The sequence below is a fragment of the Hibiscus syriacus genome, unplaced genomic scaffold (assembly GCF_006381635.1).
Source record: "Hibiscus syriacus cultivar Baekdansim isolate YM2019G1 unplaced genomic scaffold, ASM638163v2 tig00110557_pilon, whole genome shotgun sequence".
NCBI lineage: Eukaryota > Viridiplantae > Streptophyta > Magnoliopsida > Malvales > Malvaceae > Hibiscus > Hibiscus syriacus.
The window spans coordinates 1,346,126-1,369,924 of record NW_024062780.1 but is presented as its reverse complement, the minus strand read 5'-3'; the positions used below and the strand labels follow the sequence as shown (position 1 = coordinate 1,369,924).

The following is a 23,799-nucleotide window of genomic DNA, read 5'->3' as shown; positions in this document are numbered from 1 at the left end:
TGTCATTTTAACGAACAAATGTAAACAAATTACAACCCTTAATGAATGACTACGAACAAAAAGTTTTGTTCGTCTATTTATTCGTGTTTGCTTGTTCGATTGAAGTTAAACTAATAAACATAAACATGTTCTCGTTAATGTTCGTTCGGTTTATTTACAGTACTATTAGTATGGTTTTAAAGATGGAAAATAACAAGTGTATTTGGTTGGGGAATGTGAGATTCTCATGGGAATGAAATCTACATTCCCATGTTTGGTTGGCCTCATTCCCGGTAATCTTACATTATCAATAGTGAATTTTTTGGGGTATATTACCGGGAATGTCATAACCTCCCTTTCCTTAGGTATTGTTGGATTACCGGCATTTTGGACTAAAATGTCCTTAATTTTTTTTCTTTCAAAAATATTCTTATTATGTCATTGAATAATAAAAATTCTACGAATATTAAATTACAAATTTCTCCTTAAACTATTTTAGATTTACAAAAAAAAAATATATAATTAAAATTTTATATGAAGTTCAAGGGTTAAAATATAATTTTAACCTTTCATTAAACTTTTTATATTTTAAATTTTGTAAAAAAAATTATATAAATTTTATGGATTTAATTTTTTTAAAGAAAATATATAAATATTTTCCAACTTGTTAAAAAAACAAATATATAATAAGGACAATTTGGTCAAATATACATTCCAATAACCTTTTATTCCTTTAACAAAATATGGTAATCTTACATTCCTGCTAAACCAACTAAACACAAAATATAACATTCTCAGTAATCATATTCTCTGGTATTCTTTTATTCCCACTAATAATCTTACATTCCGTGAACCAAACGCACCCTAAGAGCAATGGCCGACGGATGGACCGTTGCTCTAATAGTGGGAACAGAAACTGAAACTAATTACAGCTATTCAATCATTAAGTGCATTGGGGTTCAAAATAGTGGTTTAACAAAAGGGTTTTCTAAAACATGTTTTAGTAAAAAAATCGATTAGTAATTAAAAAATATTATATTTGATGCATGATTCTTAATAAATTGAAAGAAAATATAGTTTTATTTTCCCTTTTAATATTACTTCAATAATGTAGTTTGGCATAATTATAAAAAATGTCATTGGGCACTATAAAAAAAGGTGGGTCATTGGCTCATTGCCTCATTGCCTCATTGCCATCGCCATTTGGATGCTGAGCTATTAGCTGCCTGCGACCTGCCAATGTCACGCCGAACGTTTACGATTAATTAATTTTATAAATAAAAGAATAATCAGTTTGAAGGAAGTAAAATATTTTAAAAATATAAATGTATATTATGAAAATTTTAAAAATAGTTTTATTAAAAAAACATTTCACATGAGATCTAATAGTATCACAAAAAACTTCGAATGAATTGTTATTAACTCGAAAATTATGTAAAACTAAATAAATATATTAATTATCAAATAAGAGAATATATATATACATTAAAAGCTATATTTTATTAAAAAGTAAATGATCAACCCACATAGTAAACGTGAGATTTTTAATTATATAACCATTTTTGCCACAGAAGGACTCAGCCTCAAATGGCTTTATTTTCACTTTTTTATAGAGGAAAAAGAAGCATTATGCCCAGATAAAATCATTGACTAAATTTTATCTCCTGATTCCAAAATTAGTCCTAAATCGTTTTATTAATGTTTTACGGTTAAAAAATCGTTTTCTTTAAAAAATCAATTAATTTTGTATTTAATTAAATTTCTGAAAGAAAAATAGTATTTAACTAAATATTTTAATTGATTGTTTTTATAACTAGTTATTGTTGTATTGATTTGATCATCAATATCAATTTTTTTTGTTAAGTTAATGTGATTATAAAGTAGTGTTTGTTCTAAATACTCTCCTATTTGACATTGAACACTCAATTAGGGATGAGCATGAGACACGTACTTGATGGATTCTAATCCGACCCGACCATGTTGGATTTTTTCTTAAAAAAATCTGGATTCGGGTTCAGCTTTAGGGTGAAAATACCCGACTCAACCCAACCAAAAAATAATAGTGTTATGTTATATATTTAGGGATTATTACAATAGTGTCACTCTATATATTATTTTTTCAATGAAATTCTTATTTTTATTGAATAAAATTATTTTTAATAAATATATTATTTCGGGTAGGGTCAGTTTCGAATTTTATCTCAAAAAGTTAGATCGAGATCGGGTGGAGGGTATAAAATTTTCAGGTCGGGTCGAGTTATATATAACTTGTTAAACTTTAGATAAATAATAAAATTAAAAAAACATTTTAGAAATATAAGTAGGTTAATAAACCAAAGATTTCTTACTCCAATTTTTAATTACATCAAATTACATAATCTTTTATTTTATTATAATTGGATTGCCAATTTTTCTTATTTCAAACTATTTCAATTTTATATGAACGAAATTACTTAAATATCACATCAAATAACTCATGTTTTTTCTTTAAATAATCTACATTATAATAAAACAGTATATTTATAATTTTTCTTAATCATTAACAATATACATCTTGTAAAAGTAGATATTTGAATCGAAAATTTAAGAAATAATAATACTCTTTTTAATCATTAATTCACTTATTTCCTCCGTTCTACTAAATGTGTCTCTTATGATTTTAAATTTATCTCATTCAAAATATCTTATTAAAAAAATCAATAAACAATAATATTTATATTTTTTATTATTATATATCTCATTCTTTTATACTCATCAAAATAAATTAACCAAATCTATCCATCACTTTTAATGATAAATTTTATAGTTTTTATCAAATATATATTACAAGATTATATACATAGTAAAAGACAATAAACAAATAATAGGAATATACGATATGGAGGGTAATAATTATTGCCCTTATATATTTTTAAATTAAAGAAGAATAAACGAGAGGGGGACAAATGAAAGTGCGTCGTCCGTATAGTACTGATTGAGGCGCAAAAACAATGGCATCGGATTTCGTGCCCCCTATTTTTACAGGTAGAGATTACTGTTCGTATATTTGTTTATCTTCCGCCTCGCTAAAGTTTTAACAACTCGTGGCGCGTGATTTAGCTGTGGACCCAGGTCGCAGCTTACCGGGTAAAGGAATCATTTTATCTGGACAGCCTCGATCCCAACCTCACTTGACACGCGTCTGTCTGCAGTTAGGTTATAGAACAGTTGTTTATGGCTTTGCTTCTTTTTCAGGTTGTTTCCATGGAGAGTAATTCCATTTTCTTTCTTCCCCGCATGTTGTTTTGGATTATGGTATAAAAATCGGCTTTTATCTGTTCGATATTATTTCTTCGAATATTACTGATTTAGTACTTTTTTTTTTGATAAAATTATAATAAAATGTGTTTTAAGATATGCGCATTGTAGATATAGATAGAAGACACGGATTATGAAATACGTCTTTTTAGGGTTCTATTCAAGCTGACACTACAATAAAAAAACACGGATTATAATCCACGCCTTTACAGGAAATTTGACAAGTAGCGAAAAGCGATGATTATGATTCACACCTTTCGTTAAATTACCACCTACTCCTTTAATCGCATAACCCCCTCTTATCTCCCTCCTATAAATACTTTTTCATACAACACTCAAAGCACACCAAATTTTTTTATTATATCCCTTATCAATCCTTATAGAAAACTTAAGTAAATTTTGCTATCGTTTTAAGAAGTGATAAAATTTTTATTATATTATAATAATTTAATAATTTATTATATAAATTTTATTTAATTAACTAATTTTCTTATTACGTACTTTTTTGTAATTATAAAATTGAAGGCGGGTTACTATGCTTAAATGAGAATCATGTTTCGAGTCATTTTGTTGATATGATAATAATTTTAAATTGTGTTATTTTAATTATTTTGAATGTTTTATTTATTTATTTATTTTAGTATAGTTTATATTTTTATTTTTATATTATTTATTTAATTAGGGGAATGATTGTATATTAGATTCATTTATTCGTAACATTAAGTTAGAGATACCGAGTCGTGTTTGTCTATATTTAGCTTAGGTTGGATTTGATTAAATAACGAAATATGAAAGACATTGTAACCTTGAATCTAATATTTTTTTTGCACTGATTAAGAGGTAGATACTAGAGACACACACATTGAGGTCGAAGCAGCTCGCAGTTGAATGCCTCCCCCTGGAACTTGAAGACATCATGTCAAATGATGCTGAACAAATTGTTTTGTCGAGGGCATCGACATATTAAGGTCAAAAAAATTGGCAGATGAATGTATTCCCCTTGAACTGTAAGTGATGTTGCCAGACGGATTGTTTGTGAAGCCACCTCGGTAGAGATTGTAACAAGTTGCTGATGAATGTCTCTTCATTGAACTTGATGGGATGGTACAAGGATGTGAATTATCATTAGCGAGTTAAAACCATTACACATTATTTGAGTTGAGCTGTCAACTTGATCAGCTTGTTGAGTCAGCCCATAGTGAGAGCATAATGGCATACCATGAACCATAGACACTTCAACAAATGTGACATACATTTGTGTAACAATGTTTGAATTTTGATTATGAGCATCGACCATCATAGCAACATCATCTTCGTTTGAGAGTTCGAACGCTATATAAGTTAACGAAAATAGTGCAATTGAAAAGTTGTACTGAAGTGCGGACAATCTTATAGTACTTTCAACATTAACATTCCTTGAAATTTTAGTGATCAACTCATCAAAAATGATGTTTCTCTGGAAGGAAAAAGTGATAGAATAATTTGATTCGAAGATAACACTGGTTTCAGCTTCCCAAATTTATATATCATAGTAAACAATAACTGAAATAGCCTCATTTTAAGAGTTTGAGAGTTTAAAATATTGAAAGTCTTATATCAACAAAAATGAATAATTGTTTCTAATATACGACTATTCTCCTAATTAAATAAATAATATACGAATTAAAATATAAACTAATACTAAAAAAATAAAAAAATATTCATAATAATTTAAATAACCCAATTTAATATTGTTACCGTATCAGCTAAATATCTCGAGATATGAACATACCTTCCATTTTACAACCGCAAAAAATAATAAAAATAATTAGTACAATAAAAATTGGTCAAATAAATTAAATGTAAAAAAATATAATATATTAAAAAATAATTTTACATTCTGAAAATTATAACAAAATCTACTTGATAGAAAGAATTTATAAAATGACGAATATGAATGTAATTTTAGTGTGGTTTGATATTTGAATTTTAGGTATTTACAGGGGATGAGTTGTATGAGATTTAAGATAGTTGTGGTAATAATAGAACATACAATAATTGAGGAGGAATAATTGAATATGTGCTTCATGATCTGCGTCTCATTGATGTGTCAGAAAACCCCGCGAAGGCGCGAATTACAATTTGCGTTTTCCCACCGTGGCGTTATCTCGGACGGAACATCAGGAAGGCAGGCTTCATGAACCACGTCTACAAGGGGTGTATCCTAAAACACGCTTTATTATCACTCTGTCAGAATGGGTGTTAGATCGGTAATATTTGAAGAAAGAGCATGTGATAGATGATTATTGATTGTTGAGGTGATTTTTGAGTAAAAACGCCATAAAAATAATTGTTCATTAGTTTATAATTATAAAATTAACAATTTATAAATGAATGATTAGTACATTTATGTTTTTTCTTTTCTTTCAATAATGCTTTATTTTTATAAAGTAAGATAGATTAATTCAATCTGTTAAATATTTTTTAATATTTTAATAAAAATTAAAATTCTAGTTTCACTCATATTTTCGGTGTGCGCAACTGGCGTATTCTTTTAAAATATGAGAAATTTATCAACAATTTTTAGAATAGATTGTTAAATGTTGTTATATAACATCTTTCGTCTCTTTAAATTGCGAGTTCAATATCAAGGGTGGATGCATTAAGTCTCATAAGGGGTCAATTATATCACATTATTTAAGAAAAAATATGAAATTTAATCATTTAAAAAATGTGAAATTTAGTTTAATATTTTAAGGGAAAAATAAAAAATGAAAAAAAATATTTTTTTTACATAATCATTATTTTTAAGAAAAAAAATATTAAAATATTAATTTTTATTATTAAATTTATGGATCAGCTACCGTTTAATACCATTGGAAAGAAGAATTATTATTTCTTTTCTCTCTGAATAATAACTATTGAAAACACAAATGAAGCATGAAAATTTAAATTTGGAAATACGAAAAATAACAGAGTAATCAACATCAAACTATAAGTTCACAATAATACCAAAATAATAAACAAAGTTGTTTACGATATATTGGGTCGTGGGACCGTTTCAATTCATGTATGGTAATTTTGCATATAGTTTAAATGCCACGTGGCAACTAATGATCACCAGCTCGAATCCCTCAACATCTTCGGATCTGAGCAAAACACGCATAATCACCGTTTTGAATCGTGGTTGCATTTTCTATTATTTCGAATTTATCATGATTGTGGTCGTCGTAGGTGTTATTGAACATTATTATAAATATAACGAGTAACTTGGATAGCGATAAAACCTTATTTCGTGAATGAACTCACGTTTTCAGACTGTGATTTGAACCATGCACAGAAGAGCAATCCTATCCCATTGAATCCCAAAATAACAATAAATAAAAATAAAATTAACAAAAACAAAACATGTTGGTATATATAATTATATATATATATGGATAATATATGGAACTATCCGTAAATTTAGACCCAAACCGAAGGGGTCTGAGAGCGTGACTGTCAAATATAAATATTCTCTCTCTCTCTCATAATTCAGATTTTTTCTTTTTGTTTCAGTTAAATCGGAGATATTTTCCCACTGTTTCCCGGGAATCCCTTGTCTTCCTCGTTTCAATCTTTGTATCCTTCGCCTGATATAATGCTCCAGATTTTCAAGGTACGTATTTAAGATAATTTTTATATGATTGCCATGTATATGAATGAATTTTGAATACATGTACAGATAATATTTGTTTCCTTTGTGCAGTAATATTAGTGGGTTTCTTCTCCTGTAGCTCATGGATTTTCTTTCTTAAAAGGCTTGGATCTTATCACCTTCTTGGTTTTGTTTCATCATTTTTTTTGGGGACGGAAAATCTGGGAACTTTGGAGATTTTATGAGTTTTTTTTTGCCAAATGGGTGATGGGGGGTTTTATGCTTATGTAACTTAAAGTACGTTTTTATTTTTAGTTTTGGAATTGCCAATTCAAGGCCATTGCTTTGGTTTAGATATTCCCCTCCCCCTCTCCCCCGAATTTGAACAAAATTTCATTTTTCTTTGTGTTGAATGTAATCTAATTTTGTAAGCATTTATTGTTTGATTATTGTGATTTCGGATTTTCATCTTTGTTTGGAAAAGATTTATGAATATAACGCTGTCTCTCTCTCTATATTAATGGAGTTCTCTCTCATGATTCATGTGACTAATCTTCTCTAAACCATTGACTAGTTTTCCCCCACTTTCTTTTCGTTCTTTGTGATTCTTCTATGAAAACAAGGGATTTAGGTGGGTAGTTTCGAAGAAAATTAAAAAAGGATTCCTTTTATGGAAATGGGATCTTCTTTTTCACATTCACATTCACATCATAAATAATATTAATGATAGCAACTATAACAGTAATAAAAAAATAAATTAAATACTGATATTATTATTATCATGTTTGTTAACTGATTCTTCTGTGAAAAGTAGAATCCATGGATGTCCTGATTTCCAGTGCAGGCTTTTGTCTCTTATGCCTTTATCAATGTCTCCGATTCTTTGCTTTATTGAAACATGTTAGGAGTTCATATATAATAACGAATATTAACTTGTTTCCTCTTTTGTATTTCCGGATTCAGGTCTGATTTCGATTTGATACAACTCTGACTCAGAAGGAAAAGAGACAATGGAGGGTGACTCGTTCTCAGGGATCGATAATGGAACTCAGTTAGATGACAGGGTGTTGCAGATATTTCAAAAGAGCTTTGCTCAGGTCCAGAATATCTTGGACCACAACAGGCTTCTCATCAATGAGATAAACCAGAACCATGAGTCCAAAATCCCAAACAACTTGAGCAGAAATGTTGGTCTAATCAGGGAGCTCAACAGCAACATAGGAAGAGTTGTGGGACTCTATGCTGAACTTTCAAGTTCCTTCACCAAATCCATGGATACCTCATCCGAAGAGGACTTGAGTGGTGCTATGAGATCAGATGGCAAAGCTGGTCACAAAAGAACCAGGCCTGTTTGATGTAGTTGAAAGAAGAAAAGAAAAAGTTAGGGGTCTCTTTTGTTGGCAATTCTCTTGCATGGTGGCAAAATGGAGTAGAAAACTAGAAAATGGTCAGATTTTGTAACTATCATTCTCCCCTCTGTATCTGTCTCTAGTTCTCAAACTTCACGTTTGTTTGCCAAAAGTAATAGGTCTAAGATTTCTTGTACTACACTGTAACTCTCTGTAACTTTGGATCTGAAGTAAGCATATATGAGGATTTGGGGGTGTTCATTAATTTCTAAGTTTGCTGCTGTATCTTCGAAATGGATAACGAAAAGATTATTACCTCTGAAGGTAAACCATTTCTTTTTCATCTTGTAAATGTTGCTTTTACCAGTAACTGGTCTTTATTTCTGTAAGGGATGGATCGAAGGATGCTCGGGTGCGGTCGTACTCTCTAGAAATTTAAAATTCCATTTTATTTTAGATATTTTTTTATATTTTATATAAATTATTTAATTTCACACCCCTCATATATTCGCACTCCTTAATCAAAATCTCGCATCCGTCCCTACTATCATACCCTTATAATTTCTTAAATTTTCAACTGATAATGAAAAGATAGGTTTTTAAGATCTTTTGGTTTATCTCAAAGAGGCTGATGTCTGCAATAATCAGTCTCAGTTATTTATTTTAACCGTCAGAGTACAAAGACTGGATGATAATAAATTAAAATCTACTAAAATATAATGATGAAATGCAGAATTAAGTCTGATTTGTTTGGTAAAAATATAATGTACTTGTAAAATCATTTTACTGGGAAATATAATAATGAATTGAAGAAGTTTAATGTTATTAATCATGTTAAAGTGCTGAAGATTAAATAATAGCTAAAGGGTGTAATCTAATGTAGAAAACTAGAGCCTGAAAGCCAAAGACAAAACACAACATGTGAGGATGGGAATCTACTTTTTCCCTTCCATCCTTTTTGTTCCTTACATTTCCACAGTTAGGTTGGAAAAGGAAGAAAACAATGTCCTGTCCAAAAGTTTCCCCTCTTTTATCCTATGAAAAAACAAAAGGATCTTAGAAGGGGGTTATCCACATCATCATCATTATTATTTCTGAGCCATCATTATCATTAGTGTTGGATAATTTAACACTTAATAAAGTTGGATTAGATATAGATTTTTTTAATCATCTATATCTGATCTATAGAGCGATTAATTCGAAATATTGCAGAGGTCGATTATAAAGGTAACCCTCTCAATCTAATTTGTTCAATTTTATAATGAAGTCAAATCTCTACTTTTATTAAAATGATCTAATATCTCATCCCACTAAACCAATTGACTATTAGTGGGTTAGATATATATTAATGTAGAGATTATTTCACTTAATTCATATAATTATGGATAAATTTTGCATTTGGTATCTAAACTATTACTTTTGTTCCGTTTTAGTACTCAAATTTTAATTTTTTCTTTCTAAAACCGTAGCTATCTTTTAGTTTATGTTTTATTTGGTACCCGTAGTTAAAAACTTAACAAAATTGCCAACATGACAATTTTTTTTTCATTTTTTTCCAATTTTGAGGTGACATTATCTTATGGTACAAACGTCATCATTTCTGTTAAGTTTTAACAACGAGATACTAAAATAAAACTTAAACTAAATGTTATGTATGGTTTTGAAAAAAATTTAGGTACAAAAATAGAACAAAAATAATAATTTAGATACTAAATGTGTACTTACCTGTAATCAATTTTTTTGAAAGACCCTATAATCAATTAACTAATGGGTGAATGGACCATTTTCCGGGCCTTGACCCGTGTTCTGAGTTCACGGAGAACCGATCATCACTAACTTTGCTGAAATAAATATTCATCCAAAGCCCAATGTTTGGGGTCCAAAACCCACTAAAAACCCTAGTCAGGAATCGATATATTCATTTTGATAGAGTGTGTAGAGCTTCGGCCGTCTTCTTCAGATTTCATATCTCTGCAACTTCCCTTCTTTTCAAGTTTCACTCCACCCAAGCCTAAAAAAATCATGGCGGCAGCTCAAATCAGCAAAAAGCGAAAGGTAACGTCTCCCATCTCGTTTTAGCTTCACTTACTATTCCATTTCCCGCCATTTCTTTAACTAGTGTTTGTTTATTTGCTATTGCATTCAGTTCGTCGCTGATGGAGTCTTCTTCGCGGAACTCAACGAGGTCTTGACCAGGGAACTGGCTGAGGATGGATACTCTGGAGTCGAAGTAAGAGTTACTCCCATGCGCACAGAGATCATCATCAGAGCCACCCGCACCCAAAACGTTCTCGGTATTTTTTATATACAAATCTTGTTTCTTCTACTGCTTCTAAATACATTTTTTGCTCTTTGGAGTTTAAACTTCGATTATCGGGGATTGTAGGCGAGAAAGGTAGGAGGATCAGGGAGCTTACCTCAGTGGTTCAGAAGCGATTCAAGTTCCCCGAAAACAGCGTCGAGCTTTACGCTGAGAAGGTCAACAACAGAGGCCTTTGTGCTATTGCTCAGGCCGAGTCTCTTCGCTACAAGCTACTCGGAGGTCTTGCCGTCCGCAGGTACATACTCAAATACAAATCTAAAGGTTGCTAATGTTGTTTATTCATTCTTTGTTGTTTTTAAATTATTGGTAAAGTCATCTACAAAGCAAATTGGTTCTTCACTGTCAATTTTTGTGTCGGAAGGTGACAAAAATAATTAAATAATATATTTCTTCCTTTACTTTATCCTGCTGAAATGCATTTGGTTTTTGTGCAGTAAACTTAGGGGAAGAAACAATGTTAAAATTTTCCAATTCTTAATTATCCAATTGCGATATGTAATCAAATTTTGTTCTGAATCGATGAATTTGAAAAATGTCGAATGATGCTTTGTTAGTGCTTGTGTATGTTCAATTTGAATGTTTCCAGTTGTTAGCTGACAAGTTTTACTGTATATTTAGTCATCTATAAAGCAAATAGGTTATTTCTACTAGACTAATGCAATCCACATTTAAATTATTCGGTTTGAAATTCAATGGTTTTAATTCAGTAACATTTTGGAGGATATGAATGTTTTTCTCAATTTCATTATTCAGATTTTGGTGTGATTAATTCATCTCCATATTGATTTTTTTTTGTATTTGCGAACACGAAATGGTATAACTTTGAATAATTTTCTTTGTGCGTTTAACCTGATACTTCGGATGGTTTGTTCAGGGCCTGCTATGGTGTACTGAGATTTGTCATGGAGAGTGGTGCTAAGGGATGCGAGGTTCATATTCTAAGTCTATTTTGGGGTTTATATGTTTCTTCTATCTTTATTCGACTTCTTTTTAAAACTTGTAATGTTTTGGAAATAGGTTATTGTTAGTGGAAAGCTAAGAGCACAGCGTGCCAAATCTATGAAATTCAAGGATGGATACATGATCTCTTCCGGCCATCCAGTCAACGAGTATATCGACTCTGCTGTCAGACATGTTCTTCTGAGACAGGTTTGCAATCGTTTTGTTTAGATTTTACTCTGTTGTGACCCCTTTCGCGCGTCATTTTTAATCAATTTATTGGTATAGGGGGTGCTCGGTATCAAGGTCAAGATCATGCTCGACTGGGACCCTAAGGGCAAGCAAGGCCCAACAACACCACTTCCTGATCTTGTCACAATCCACCCTCCCAAGGAGGAGGAAGTTTTTATCGGGAAAGAAGAGCCTGAGCCAGCTGATATTGTTGAGGTTCCTGTGATGGTTTAGGAATATCCTTCTGTTTGATTTGTAGGACTATGCGAGTTTCTTTGATTTTTGTAGCTAAAATTTAGCCTTAAAGACAGCTTCAGCTTGTGGTTTGGATTTTTTTTAAAACTTTGTTATGTTATACTAGGATTGTGACGTATTAGTTTTGTTCGAGTGCTATTTAAAATATTCATAGTCGTATTTGGTTCTGCGGCTACATAATTTTATTTAAAATCTCCATAATCGTATTTGAAATAGCTGAAGTGGAAGCCATTGGTTTTATTTCTTCTCTGCTCTCTCCTTGTCTAAAAACCTTCAATTTTCTCTGCTAGAATGAAGGGAAATGGAGGGAGGGGGTCTCAAATATCCTACGTGGCAGATTTAAATATCTTCCAATCCAGTTTTCTTTATTTGTAAATGTCAAAATTCGAATATCTGACATTGCTTAAAGGATATAGTGTCTCATTTCAATTGACTTTTGTTTTTTTTTTAATTCAGTTTAAGTAGTAGTTTTTATCGATTAATGTATATAAGAATATTTATGGTTGTTCCTTGTTCTCATATGTAATGGGGTAAGAGGGAGGTAAGATAGTAGGCTGCCTCCAACACTAGGTTGAGAGCAGTTTCCTTAGGATACCTTCAAATTATGAAATGTCTTCCATGAGATTCGATTTCACGATCTCAAGGTTAAGAACTTTGTGTTCTACCAACTGAGTTGGAAGATCATTTTTATATAAAAGTATTTAGATTATTTTAATAGCAATTCAAATCGAATTATCAAAATTTAATTTTAAAACACTTCTTAATAAATCCAATACGTGTATTCAGACGAATAATATAAGCCAGGAACAAGTGATTGAGAAACAAGAACCTGTTTTCTATTGAATTTTTTTATGCATTAGTATATATATATAAGATATTTTTTTTAAAATACTCTCAACCATTAAATTTAATATTTAATATCGAGGTCCTTAACATCGTTCATAATGTTTGGGTTGCTGTTGGACCCACTGAATGGGGCAGTCGGCTAGCTTTTTATGTACGGATTGATTAGGTTTGACGGTATATATTAAAAGTTACAAGTACCGTAAATTCGATGTAAACAGACAGGCAAAGCACGGAGGATCAAAGAAGAAATTGAAAATGATATTTTCTTGCCACCACCTAGTTGATGCTCTTTATGATCAACCACCAGTTTTTAAGAAACCAATGTCGACGATGTTAACCGGTTTCAAAAGAAAAATAATGATAATAAAATTAAGCTTCTATGAAGCTGGGAAAACTTAGTTGCTCAAGATACCAGTAGGCAAAAACCACCTGGCTTACTTCACTGTAGAAAGGGTTCTACAAAAAATGTGAAAATTACTCACCCTCCCCACAATTTTTAGTAGCACCAGAAGATTGTATAGCCTCATTTATAGGTACTGTTCATGGATCCTGGCTCGGTTCTCTTCCCACCACAGTCTAGCATGCATCTCCCCAAATCTTTCTCGGCTGCATCACACAAGCATAAAGTCATTGAAAAAAACACTACAGTTTCTCGGTAAAAAAAGATCATGGTAAAAAGAAGGGTTCATGGTAGATTTGGGTCCGCATGGGATGGGAGTAAAATTATTAGCGAAAGCAGAATAAGTGAACCGGTAATAATGCTGTAAAAAAAACAAAGATTTCCAGCTTAACAATGGAATCATTTCATATCATAATTGTTTCTCTAAGGTGGACCTTAATCATAGAATTGACCTGTGTTGGACCCATCAGCTTAACAATGGAATCATATCCATAGGTAAAAATGGCTTTGCTGCCTATCGACGACAATGCATAAAGTAAACCACTAGATTTGGCCTCGACAGATAGCAGATTTACTACCTATAATATTCCGTAAAATACAATAAAAGCCATTAATACCAGAGAAGTAAATTGCAAGTTACATCGCATTCTACCTTATCATTGTCCTTAATATACAAGAAAAGCTATTAAATAACAAATCATGGCATGGATGGGAGACATCGAAGCTATGATGTCAACTAGCAATGAGATCACGGCAACATTTATTAGGCTCATATATTTGCTAAGATGAAACTTTGGGGTATTTGAAAGTTTCTAAAACGTTTCAAGTGCCAATAACAGTTTGACAGATTCATGCAAGCACATTTGTATATATGTCAAGTTAAAGAATGTCATAAAACTATACCTGAATCTAACTCGCCTAAGCTCCCTTTTGCCCCCTGGCAAGGCTTTGATAGTAATGTAAACCCCTGGCTCATCTTGTTCGACCCATTCAGTCTCGAGATCACTGGCATTGCTCATGGAAAGCTCTGCGGAGCGATCAGCCTCTCTTGATGAGCTACTCATAGAGGCATCCATCGATGATATATCTGTCTTGGCACCACTCATACTTGAAACTTTTGGAGTTGAGGCAACACCAGAGTCACAATAATTCCGAGCCTGCATCGGGTTCTGATCAAGTGAATCTGAGGATGAGTATCCGACACTCAACCCTGTTGGATGGTATAAGTTACGAGGTAATCGTTCTCTACTCAATGGCGGTGTTACAGGGCTTGCTTCTGCTGATTCCATTTTCGAGCTCTGGAAGGAATCAAAAGAATGTTGTTACTAACATTGGAAAAAATAAGCCTCGATTCAATTCACACTATCTTAAGCAGCAGGCAACGGCCTAAGAACTAGCCTCGTCTTCGGATATCGGTGGTGTTGGTAGTGCGAATGCATTGCGGTTTAACCTCTGGACATTGTAAAGTTCCTTGATCCTGTCATAGTTCTCAGACCACCAACTCTGAGCTTGCCATTTGTTAAACATTTCTCGACTGGTCAAACAAAATAAACTATATTTCAGCACTCCTGATGTTCATCGAACTAGCATATACCAAAAACACAGTAATAGCAGACACGCATTAGGGATTTAGGGTCCTCAAGCACAATTTTTGGTAGGAAAAAAAAAAGAGAAAATAAAGATCAAATTTGTGTACTTCTGAAAGCCGAATTTCACAATATCAGGATAACACTCTATACATTCTATTACCTTTTTCACAAATCAATAACTTGAAAAACCCACCATGACCAGTATGACTGCCTAATAAACAACTTTTGACTAAACATTCACCTGCTTTGAATCATAAAAAAAGCTAGTTAGCCACCAAACCTTAGGTAAGGGGAATATTAAAATTTTCTACGTATAATCATTGTGTTTAAAGCAGTGGTGAACACTAATCTTCCAAAAGGCAAAATCATCAGTAGTCTAATACCTATGAGGAGCTTTATCAACCATTAAACTACCTGTAATCATATTAATATGGAAGTGTTGGTGGAAACTAGAAAGTGCAGTTAATTAAGGAACCAACTGAAATCAAAATTCTAGAATAATACAAAATATTATATTTTGAAAAAGTTTGTATGTTCAAAAAAAAAATTAGAACACACACATCTGACGCATCTCCTTAAACCCAAGCCTACTATTAACCTATGTTTGTCAAGTGATTTTACGGTACAACCATTTAATATAAGCTTAAAGAAAGACGATGCCTAAAATATTATAAATAACATAATAATTTAGGTTGCACGTAATCTAAAATATTAATTTTTTATACTTTTTTCCGGGTGTAAACTTTCTTCGTTTAAGTTACACACAATCAAAAATATTATGTTATTTATAACATTTTAATTCACGCTTTATAATATTTTAAGTCAAACCTTTCTTTTACCCTTATATTATACTCCCCCACCCCCAGAAGTCCTCTTGTTTGTCAAAAAACATGAAAAGATGAAGGTTGTAATCCAGGTGTTGTTCGTTTGTTGGTAAAAGATGAGCGAAGGGTCAAATACTTTTGTCTTGCATGTAGGTTTTGGCGTGGGAATTCCCTGGCTAAACAGTAGGGAAATATGACAAGAGATGGGTGTTGTCTGAAGTGAGATTCTTTTGGTTGAATGGAAGTGAAGGAAGAGAGGGGCTTCCCCGACAAGACGACAAGAGTCAGTGAAAACGCTTGCCAATCCCAACACAATCAATCCCGTTCTGTCCTACACCCACCCATTGATTTGTGAAAATTACGGCTCAATTTAAAGTTCTCCTTTAAGACTTGTATCGGATGATTGCTTTTCGTTAGGCGTGAGTGTAGTCCCACTGTTACATTGTAACCCCCCCTAACTTAAAATATCTCTTGTTGCTAACCCAATGTTTGGATGCCAAGGTAATAGCAAAATTATTAGCTAGAAAAAACAAAAAAGGTAATTAAACTAAATTTATAAATCTTATTTTATGAATTGTTATTTAAGTTACTAACAACGGAATAAAATTTCTAGATGAAGTTAAAAATATTTTTATTTTCTTAGATACTAATGTAGAACAAGTGATGGTTTTTTTTACTCGATTATGAAACTAAAAAATTAATCATACAAAAATTCAAGTTTTTTTTAATTAAACTTTAATAGGATTAATTATTTTTAAGTATAATTAAGAAAATACTATAAAATAAAAAAAATAAAGAAACGAGGTTCTGAAAAAATAGTAGAATGAAGTATTTGTTATAATAATTGTTAAAATCGTACTTAATTGCAGTTGTCAATATCTTTAACAAATATCAACACATTCAGTATTCATGAAATCTCATATTTTTTTTATAAATATTCAAATATAACCTTCATATATAGTTTATTTTATTAATAATTATGATGAAAAAATATTTCATCTTTTCAATAAATTTTTATAAATATATTTTCCTAATTTTAAAAAAGAAATAATCGAGCCTTGTGAATTCCGAGACATTGTATTATTGAACATAGAGTTGTTCAAGTAGAAGGGACAAAAAACATTTAAAACACCGACAAAAACGAAATAGTGGCTAACTTTATTTGGAATAAAGAATCCCTCAAAAATATTTTTCCCCAGCTGTTAAAAATGAATTGAAACCAACAACTTAAAGGCAATACATTTCCATTTACAAAAGAAATTCCATTTCATTGTCTTTTTTAGCCAACTTTTATATATTTAAGGGTAAACTATATGTTTGATCAACCTTGGTCACAATTAAAAATTAAGGGAATAGTCTCTAACGTTATCGATCTATTCGATTTTAGTTTTTAATATTATCAATATGTTCGATTTTAGTCCCTCAGCCGTTAACTTATTTAAAAATTAATGGTCAATGGATTAAAATCGAACGGTTCGATAATGTCAGAGATCATTTTCTCTTAATTTTTTAAATTGGTGATTAAAGTCAAACAAACTCTAAACTACCCTATATTTAATTATACAAATAATCTAATATTACCAAAAATAATAAAAATAAGAATGTTTCAACTTCTCTTGTGAGTTCCCAATCAATTTTCCCATGCTAAACCAGTAATTTAAATGCAACCGTGGGATTAAAAATCTAACGCTTGAAAACAAATCAGAACCGCGAAAAATTAAAATTCAGAGAAGAATAGAAGCGCACCTGAAGCGTATACGCTTGAGATCGTTGCCGCCTCGGGGAAGCGAAACGAAGGTAATGAGTACTCCAGGCTCGACCTGAGCTACCCACTCGTTAGGCTCATTTTCTTCGACGAAGACGATCGGTTCGGCACGGCGGCCGCTCAACGAGTTCGGCGTCGTTTCTCCGCTCGAGCTCGATATCCCTTTCAACCTCTCTTCCATCTCCTTCCCCCATGTCCTCGAACTCCCTGTCCTACGGTACGACCACTTGGAACGATCCGAGTCAGCGTCGGAGCCGCCGCCCGCGGCGTTATTGAACCGAGTCTGCGCTGTGCAGGGACTGCAGTGCTTGTACGCACCCGACGCCTTCAGCGCCATGTCCTTCAACTAAAACACCGAAAAAGCAAACGTCTCCCGTTAAAGCTAAAACAAAGAGTAAAGAAGTCGAAAATCCCGACGCCCTAAAACTGACGGTGAAAAACCTGAGATGTGAGAGACTTCATGGCTTGGTTGTGCTTAGTGCTAAGATTATTGGACGAATCGATTTCCTCTGGTTGAGTCAGTGAGTCATCACCTGGTTGCTTGGAACGAGCTATGCACGTTAACATCGTCGTTAGCGGAAATCCTAAGGAAGATGAGACTATTTCTGCGAGAGAAAGACATTTACGTTTGTCAGAATTGGATTAAAATAAACGAACAACAATAATTAAAAGTTCAAAGAGTTTTGGATTACCGTACATTAGAAGCAAACTGAGAAATCTGGTCTTCTTTTGGCGGTTTGAGGAGCTCTTTACTTGGACGTTGGAATAAAAGCAACCTCTGCACTGACCCAATATATAAAAGCAACTTATAATATAAACAGATTAAAATTTAAAAATAAATAAATAAATTCCAAAATCACCTGTCAATCGCATCGAAGGTTCTTTTTTCTTTTCTTTGAGCAAGAAGGTTCGTTTTCCTTGGGTAAGGCAAAAGAGGAAGCAAATTGGGATGCCTCTGGAATCGCTATCATGGCATCGGCATTGCACTTGTGCGGTGTGAAATTTCACTCCGTCTCATTTATATAGTTCATTATTGACTTTGTACGAGAGATATATCGTAAAAAAAAATTAAAATGATAATTTTATCTTAAAAGAGTTAAATTTTATAATGTAGGGAAACTAAAAAAGATATAAAGGGAAATATGTCTAGTAAAAGTTGTTAATTTTTTAAAAAAGACAATTTTAAAACACAAAAGGGATAATTTAATGTGACAGAAGAAGTATATGTTATGGTACTATTTAATTTAAATTTAAACGATTTTCTATAATCATACACATATTATATATATCTTCATATTTTTCATATACGAGATATATATATATATATATATATAGTTGATAGACTTGACATCAACTTGATAATCAATACATTAATTACTCAAAATTTTGACTCAACTCGATTTTTTTTTTAGAATTGAGTCAAATCAAATCAAGTTTTTTAACATCATATCGATTCAAAAAATTTAATTTTTTTCGCGTCAAGTAAAATTTTGCTCACCTCTAACAATTCTATGAAACACACGTATCGGCCATCGGAAGACAGTGGGGCTTTGCTTTAAACTGTACCCCTTAACGTCAAGAGAATGCTAGTAGTTTTGTGCATGAATCATACATTTGAATTTAAGAATTTTAAATTACAACTCTAGTTCAATACACAACCTCTTTCACAAACCTTTTAGACACTAATTTTAAAGATGATATTTTGGGTCCTAAAACCACTTGTTGACACTAACTTTATTTTATTGTCAGCCAAGTCCACTTGACACACAACCGAGTTACCAACTCTAAATGGGAGAATTGGTGGAGCCGAAGATCGAAATGTGGATGTATTATAGAACGCATTTGCATTGAGACATAAATTACAGCAAGCACTCATCATCATCAAAAGCATATAAATTTACAACGACCCAAACGGAATATGCAACCATACCTTTGCAAGATTCCAATTCACGTGCAACTCATTTTAACCTGATAGTTTCATTGGGGAATATAACATTGGGATTTCGGATATGCGGATTCAGGGCTGCCAGTTCTTTCCATTTTGCTCCGTTACCGTGAATACGAGACGAGATGCTCCACAGAGTGTCACCTGGCTGAACCTTTGTTGTTGAAGGAGTTGAAGATTTAGAAGGTGCCTTGGACTTCAATAATGGATGTTTATTGCTCTTCCCCATTCCATTGGCAAGCAACCATCGAGAACCCGACTGTTGTTGGGTCTTGGTACCCCAAAATTTCTTCTTGCCAGGCTCAGTCTTCAAGCCTGCAACATGGACTTCTGTGATCCTGAACTGAGGAATCTCTTCCTCTTGGGAGGCACTTTCTTCTTTTATCTCGTTCTCTTTCACCTCCTTGTTCATTGTAGACTCAGAGCCATCATCCTCTTGATTGTCATTCCTCGAAGCTGAAACCGTTCTGTATATCTTTGGCTTTGGTGGGACAAATACTCTCTCCACTTGAATGAGTGCAAGCATCGGTGCACCAACCGGCTCATAGTTTCTTATAGGATCATGAAGTTGCACCATCAATGCCACTGTAAAGTTATTCCCTAACAAACCACACTTTTTACCCCTTCTTTTCTCTCCCTTTGACCCTCTGGCAATCAAGTCCAATGATGTAGCATGATGGGCAGCAAGGACTTTAGAAGTTCGCTCGCTTATTTGATCTTCATCATAAATATCACCAGAATCAAGTCTCATCCATTCATCAAGAGTTAGTGACAAACTCATTAATCCATCAAAGTCATCAACATTGTTTTTTATGTCCAACAATTGCAACCCACCGGTTCCATTCAGACCAAGAGACCCCCTAATACCAAACCCCTTACCTTGAAGGGTCGAGATTTCCCCAATTGACTGTGCACTGATGTTTGCAGGTGCATCCTCATCTGACATGCCAGATTGAATTCTCAAGCCTTCCATTGAGAGTGCTTCAATCTTATCCATTGCCAGTTGAGCAAGATCTTCAAGAGATACATAATCTGAGCCCATCTCATTAACAGAGGTTGAGCTACATTTGTTAGAGCTCAATAGTCCTCTTTTGACTTTCTTTTGTCCACTAGACATAGCTCGTCCAACCTCAAACCCATTCTGCAACAAACACTGCCTGCATATGAGAAGCAATAACATACAATATGAGTTTTTTGTATGATTTAGCAAAAAGATGTTAAGAAATATGGAGCCACAAACCTCTCTGGTCCCTCCAGGGTAGGGGTAGTTTCCCATGCTACTTGTTCGATTGTCTTACCAGTTATATCCTCCAAAGGCATCAACTTATTTGCCTGCAAAGAAAGCTTTTCAATACCAACTGAGGCTAATTGCTTAAGTATATCCATTATACCAGAACCCATTTCGGCAGGTACAACAACAGGATTAGACACCTGCATGATCAGGTTCCCACCATTTTTAACATTGCTGAAAAGTGAGGGATTCATAGACCGCAAAAACCCTCCATTCTTTGTTTGAAGAAATGAACCTAAGTCTTCACCAAGAGGAGGCAATTCAAGTGGCTCTTCAGGAATCAAATGAACTGGACTCCCAAATCCACCAGAAGAGTCAGGTGGAGAATGCTGGAAAGCCTTGTCATTTAATCCCCACTCACGCATTAAAGCTTCTGTTTCCAGATCTTCCAACACTTTAGCCCTCGTTTTGTTGCTCTGATTATTTGCCATCTGATGCTCTAGCTCAACATCTTGAATAACTAATGACAGATCAGTCAAGTTACCCCAACCAGACGTTGAAGTGTCAAAGTCCTCTCCCTCGGCCATGTCAAAATCTAACAGCGAAAAACCACTGGCTAGGGCATCTTCCTCAAATTGCCTGAGTAGTCGCTCCCGGGGCGACTCTGGATCAATCTCAGGAGTCAAACTGACTGGACTATAATCAAGACCCAGCATATTAAAGAACTCACTTGCCACAGATTCAGTTAATTCGTCCAAGTCAAGTGACTTCGCTTTCCTACTAGTTTTATAATTAGCTTTATTCTCCATGTAGTCGTCAGGGTGTTCGGGATCAGGAGAATCTAAAGCCGTCCCCAAATTCATAACACCATCTAAAGCTAACTCCAATTCTCTCATCAATGATTCTTTTGAGCACTGGTCATCCTCTTTGGAATTGCAATCCTGCACCACAACCACATCACTTAGATTACTACTACTTGCCTCCTTTGAAGCATGAAAATGAGAGCATTTTTCATGATCTTCTCCCGTGCCAGGTTTAGTTTCAACAACTTGAGAGCTTTCTACTGTTGATATAGCTTGTTCTTCTGAGGATAACTCTATCCCTTTTTCCACAACAGAGAAGTCATCATCTTCAGTTTCTTTTTCAATATCCTCCTTACTTGTCTCAGATCCAAAGTAAGATGGAGGCTTGATGGGCTCAAAGTGTTCTGTTGACACATCAGGTTCAGGCTTAGAAGCATCTGACTCGACATCATCAAATTTCTGATCTAGGCTTTCTGTATCATCAAGCTCTGACTTTGACACAGGCAAAACTTCATGAAGATCTTTTATCTCCTCCACAAGATGAGATGAGCCAAAAGACTTCAGGTCAACCAAACTTGGAAGACTCTCAACCCTCCTCATTGTGCCCTGCTGATCACCGTGACCAAATCTAGTAACTTCTTTACCCATATTCTGCTTCACCTGATTCTCTCCAAGTGGCACACGGTTATCCCCAATGATAACATACCCAAAACTAACATTCATTGTAGCACCCTTGGCCTTCCCTGATAACTTAAAACTAGTTGTCCACTTCCCTGAGCTCTTTTCTTCCTCCAATTCCTCCAATGTAAGCGGAAGCAGCCGTGTAAGATCAAGCCGATGCTTCCCCAAATCAAGGTCCGGTGTCCCAAACAGAGAAGCATAGAGCAGGAAATGCTTGGCCTCATACTTGGTTGAATGATGAGGTCCACTTTTACTACCATATACCGAGCATGTATGCGTCATCTTCTCTTCAAATTCAGCAGTTCCATCAAAAACTTTAGCAGGATGAGTCATTAGCCCCCCATCCCGCCTCTTCCAAAGCACACATAGGCTAAGACCATTGAAACAAACTGGCAAACCTTCAATGGAGTGTACATGAAGTGAGAAACAACAAGCAAACCTACGGTTTCTAACATTTGAGAATGCCTTCAATGGCTTCCAATTCCAGATAGATTTCTTGTCTTTACGAGATGGGTCCTCGTTACTATTCTTAGGCTTAGATTTTGGCTCGGGCAAGCGGGTTTTCCCACCTGGTTTGGACCATGTACTCAAAGCAGAGAATGAAGTCCTTGGAGGGTTCTTGTCCAAATACAAAGCTTTGCTGATAGCTTCAATTTCATTCAACAACTTCCTATTACCCGAATCTTCACCGCTCTTCTTCCTATTTTCAACTTTGGACAACATCATCTATTTTATATAAAATTAAAAAAAAAACAGATTAAGCAATAAATCAAGAAAATCCAGCAAAAACATATAGACTGAATAAACGAATCAAGTAAAAGCCCATAAATGAAATTAAAATCAAATAACCAAATTTAGCTTCCCAGCAATTAAAAAAACTCTGTGGAACAGTTTAAACAAGAAGAAAAGAAAAACCTATAAGCTGAAATAGAATAAGGCGGAACTGTCGAAATCTCACAACCAAGCGTGTTAAGAATTATGGAAGAAACACGCACGAAATCTTACAAGAAGTGAGTTGAAGTGGCTGAGACTATTCAGGCGCGTTTGTCTCGGCGGGTCGCTTACTGGCCGTCCCCGTTCGTCTCTGATTTGCCGCGGCCTTTTCCCCAGTCCAACATTTCAAATGGAGCTACGAAGTTTCGTAGTTCATATTTGACAGTATTACGAAATTAATCAATTATACATGGTATTTACCGTTGGTGGGGCTTATCTTTGTCTGAAATTCGTTTCCAAGGTTGAACATTGTCCATATTTATAATATTACCCTTTCTAAAAATTGGTACAATATTGTACATATTTTATTAAAATAAAACAAATAAATATTAAAAGTTTAATGTTTACATATTGCTTTCGTATGAATTATTTGAGTAAAGTACTCTAATATTATACAACATAGCAGAGTTAGAGGAGTAAGAGGATGAAATTAGGATTGGGGCATGGAGGAGGAGGAGAACATAAAGATAAAAAAGAAGTGTGGATAGACACATAAACAATGGAAAATTTATGGTTCTTTTCCTGGAATTTTTTAATTTTGTGGTGGCTTAAAGGCTAAAAGCTTAAGCTTAGATGTATCGTTGACAATATTCCAATTTCTTCACGGCATAAATACCTTACTTCACGTGATTAAGCAACTCAACCGGCTTCACTTTGCAAGCCTTTCGCAAGTCAAACCAACTAATGAATTAAAATATATTAAATAAATTGTGGTTTTGTGTTGTCAAAAATT

General features: G+C 33.6%; 4 protein-coding genes across 4 annotated transcripts; 2 read left to right on the top strand and 2 right to left on the bottom strand.

The window, feature by feature from the left end:
- The first annotated feature begins 6,739 nt into the window (after nt 1-6,739).
- Nucleotides 6,740-8,489, top strand: LOC120132152 (protein ELF4-LIKE 3-like). The gene is made up of 2 exons (XM_039148972.1): nt 6,740-6,913; nt 7,856-8,489. Exon 2 carries the CDS (start codon nt 7,903-7,905, stop codon nt 8,245-8,247), a length of 345 nt encoding a protein of 114 aa, XP_039004903.1. The 5' UTR covers nt 6,740-6,913; nt 7,856-7,902; the 3' UTR covers nt 8,248-8,489.
- Nucleotides 8,490-10,152: 1,663 nt separating this feature from the next.
- On the top strand, nt 10,153-12,115 carry LOC120132151 (40S ribosomal protein S3-3-like). Its single transcript, XM_039148971.1, has 6 exons — nt 10,153-10,296; nt 10,388-10,535; nt 10,628-10,799; nt 11,439-11,493; nt 11,582-11,713; nt 11,792-12,115. The coding sequence occupies exons 1-6, from the start codon at nt 10,264-10,266 to the stop codon at nt 11,966-11,968; spliced, it is 717 nt and encodes a 238-aa protein (XP_039004902.1). The 5' UTR covers nt 10,153-10,263; the 3' UTR covers nt 11,969-12,115.
- Nucleotides 12,116-13,347: 1,232 nt separating this feature from the next.
- LOC120132150 (protein Brevis radix-like 4) lies at nt 13,348-17,992 on the bottom strand. The gene is made up of 5 exons (XM_039148970.1): nt 17,855-17,992; nt 17,395-17,759; nt 14,634-14,769; nt 14,139-14,533; nt 13,348-13,441 (listed from the first exon to the last, which is right to left on the bottom strand). Exons 1-5 carry the CDS (start codon nt 17,978-17,980, stop codon nt 13,363-13,365), a joined length of 1,101 nt encoding a protein of 366 aa, XP_039004901.1. The 5' UTR covers nt 17,981-17,992; the 3' UTR covers nt 13,348-13,362.
- Nucleotides 17,993-19,246: 1,254 nt separating this feature from the next.
- Nucleotides 19,247-23,379, bottom strand: LOC120132149 (protein PLASTID MOVEMENT IMPAIRED 1-RELATED 1-like). The gene is made up of 3 exons (XM_039148969.1): nt 23,079-23,379; nt 20,599-22,799; nt 19,247-20,515 (listed from the first exon to the last, which is right to left on the bottom strand). The coding sequence occupies exons 2-3, from the start codon at nt 22,797-22,799 to the stop codon at nt 19,372-19,374; spliced, it is 3,345 nt and encodes a 1,114-aa protein (XP_039004900.1). The 5' UTR covers nt 23,079-23,379; the 3' UTR covers nt 19,247-19,371.
- Nucleotides 23,380-23,799: the final 420 nt, after the last annotated feature.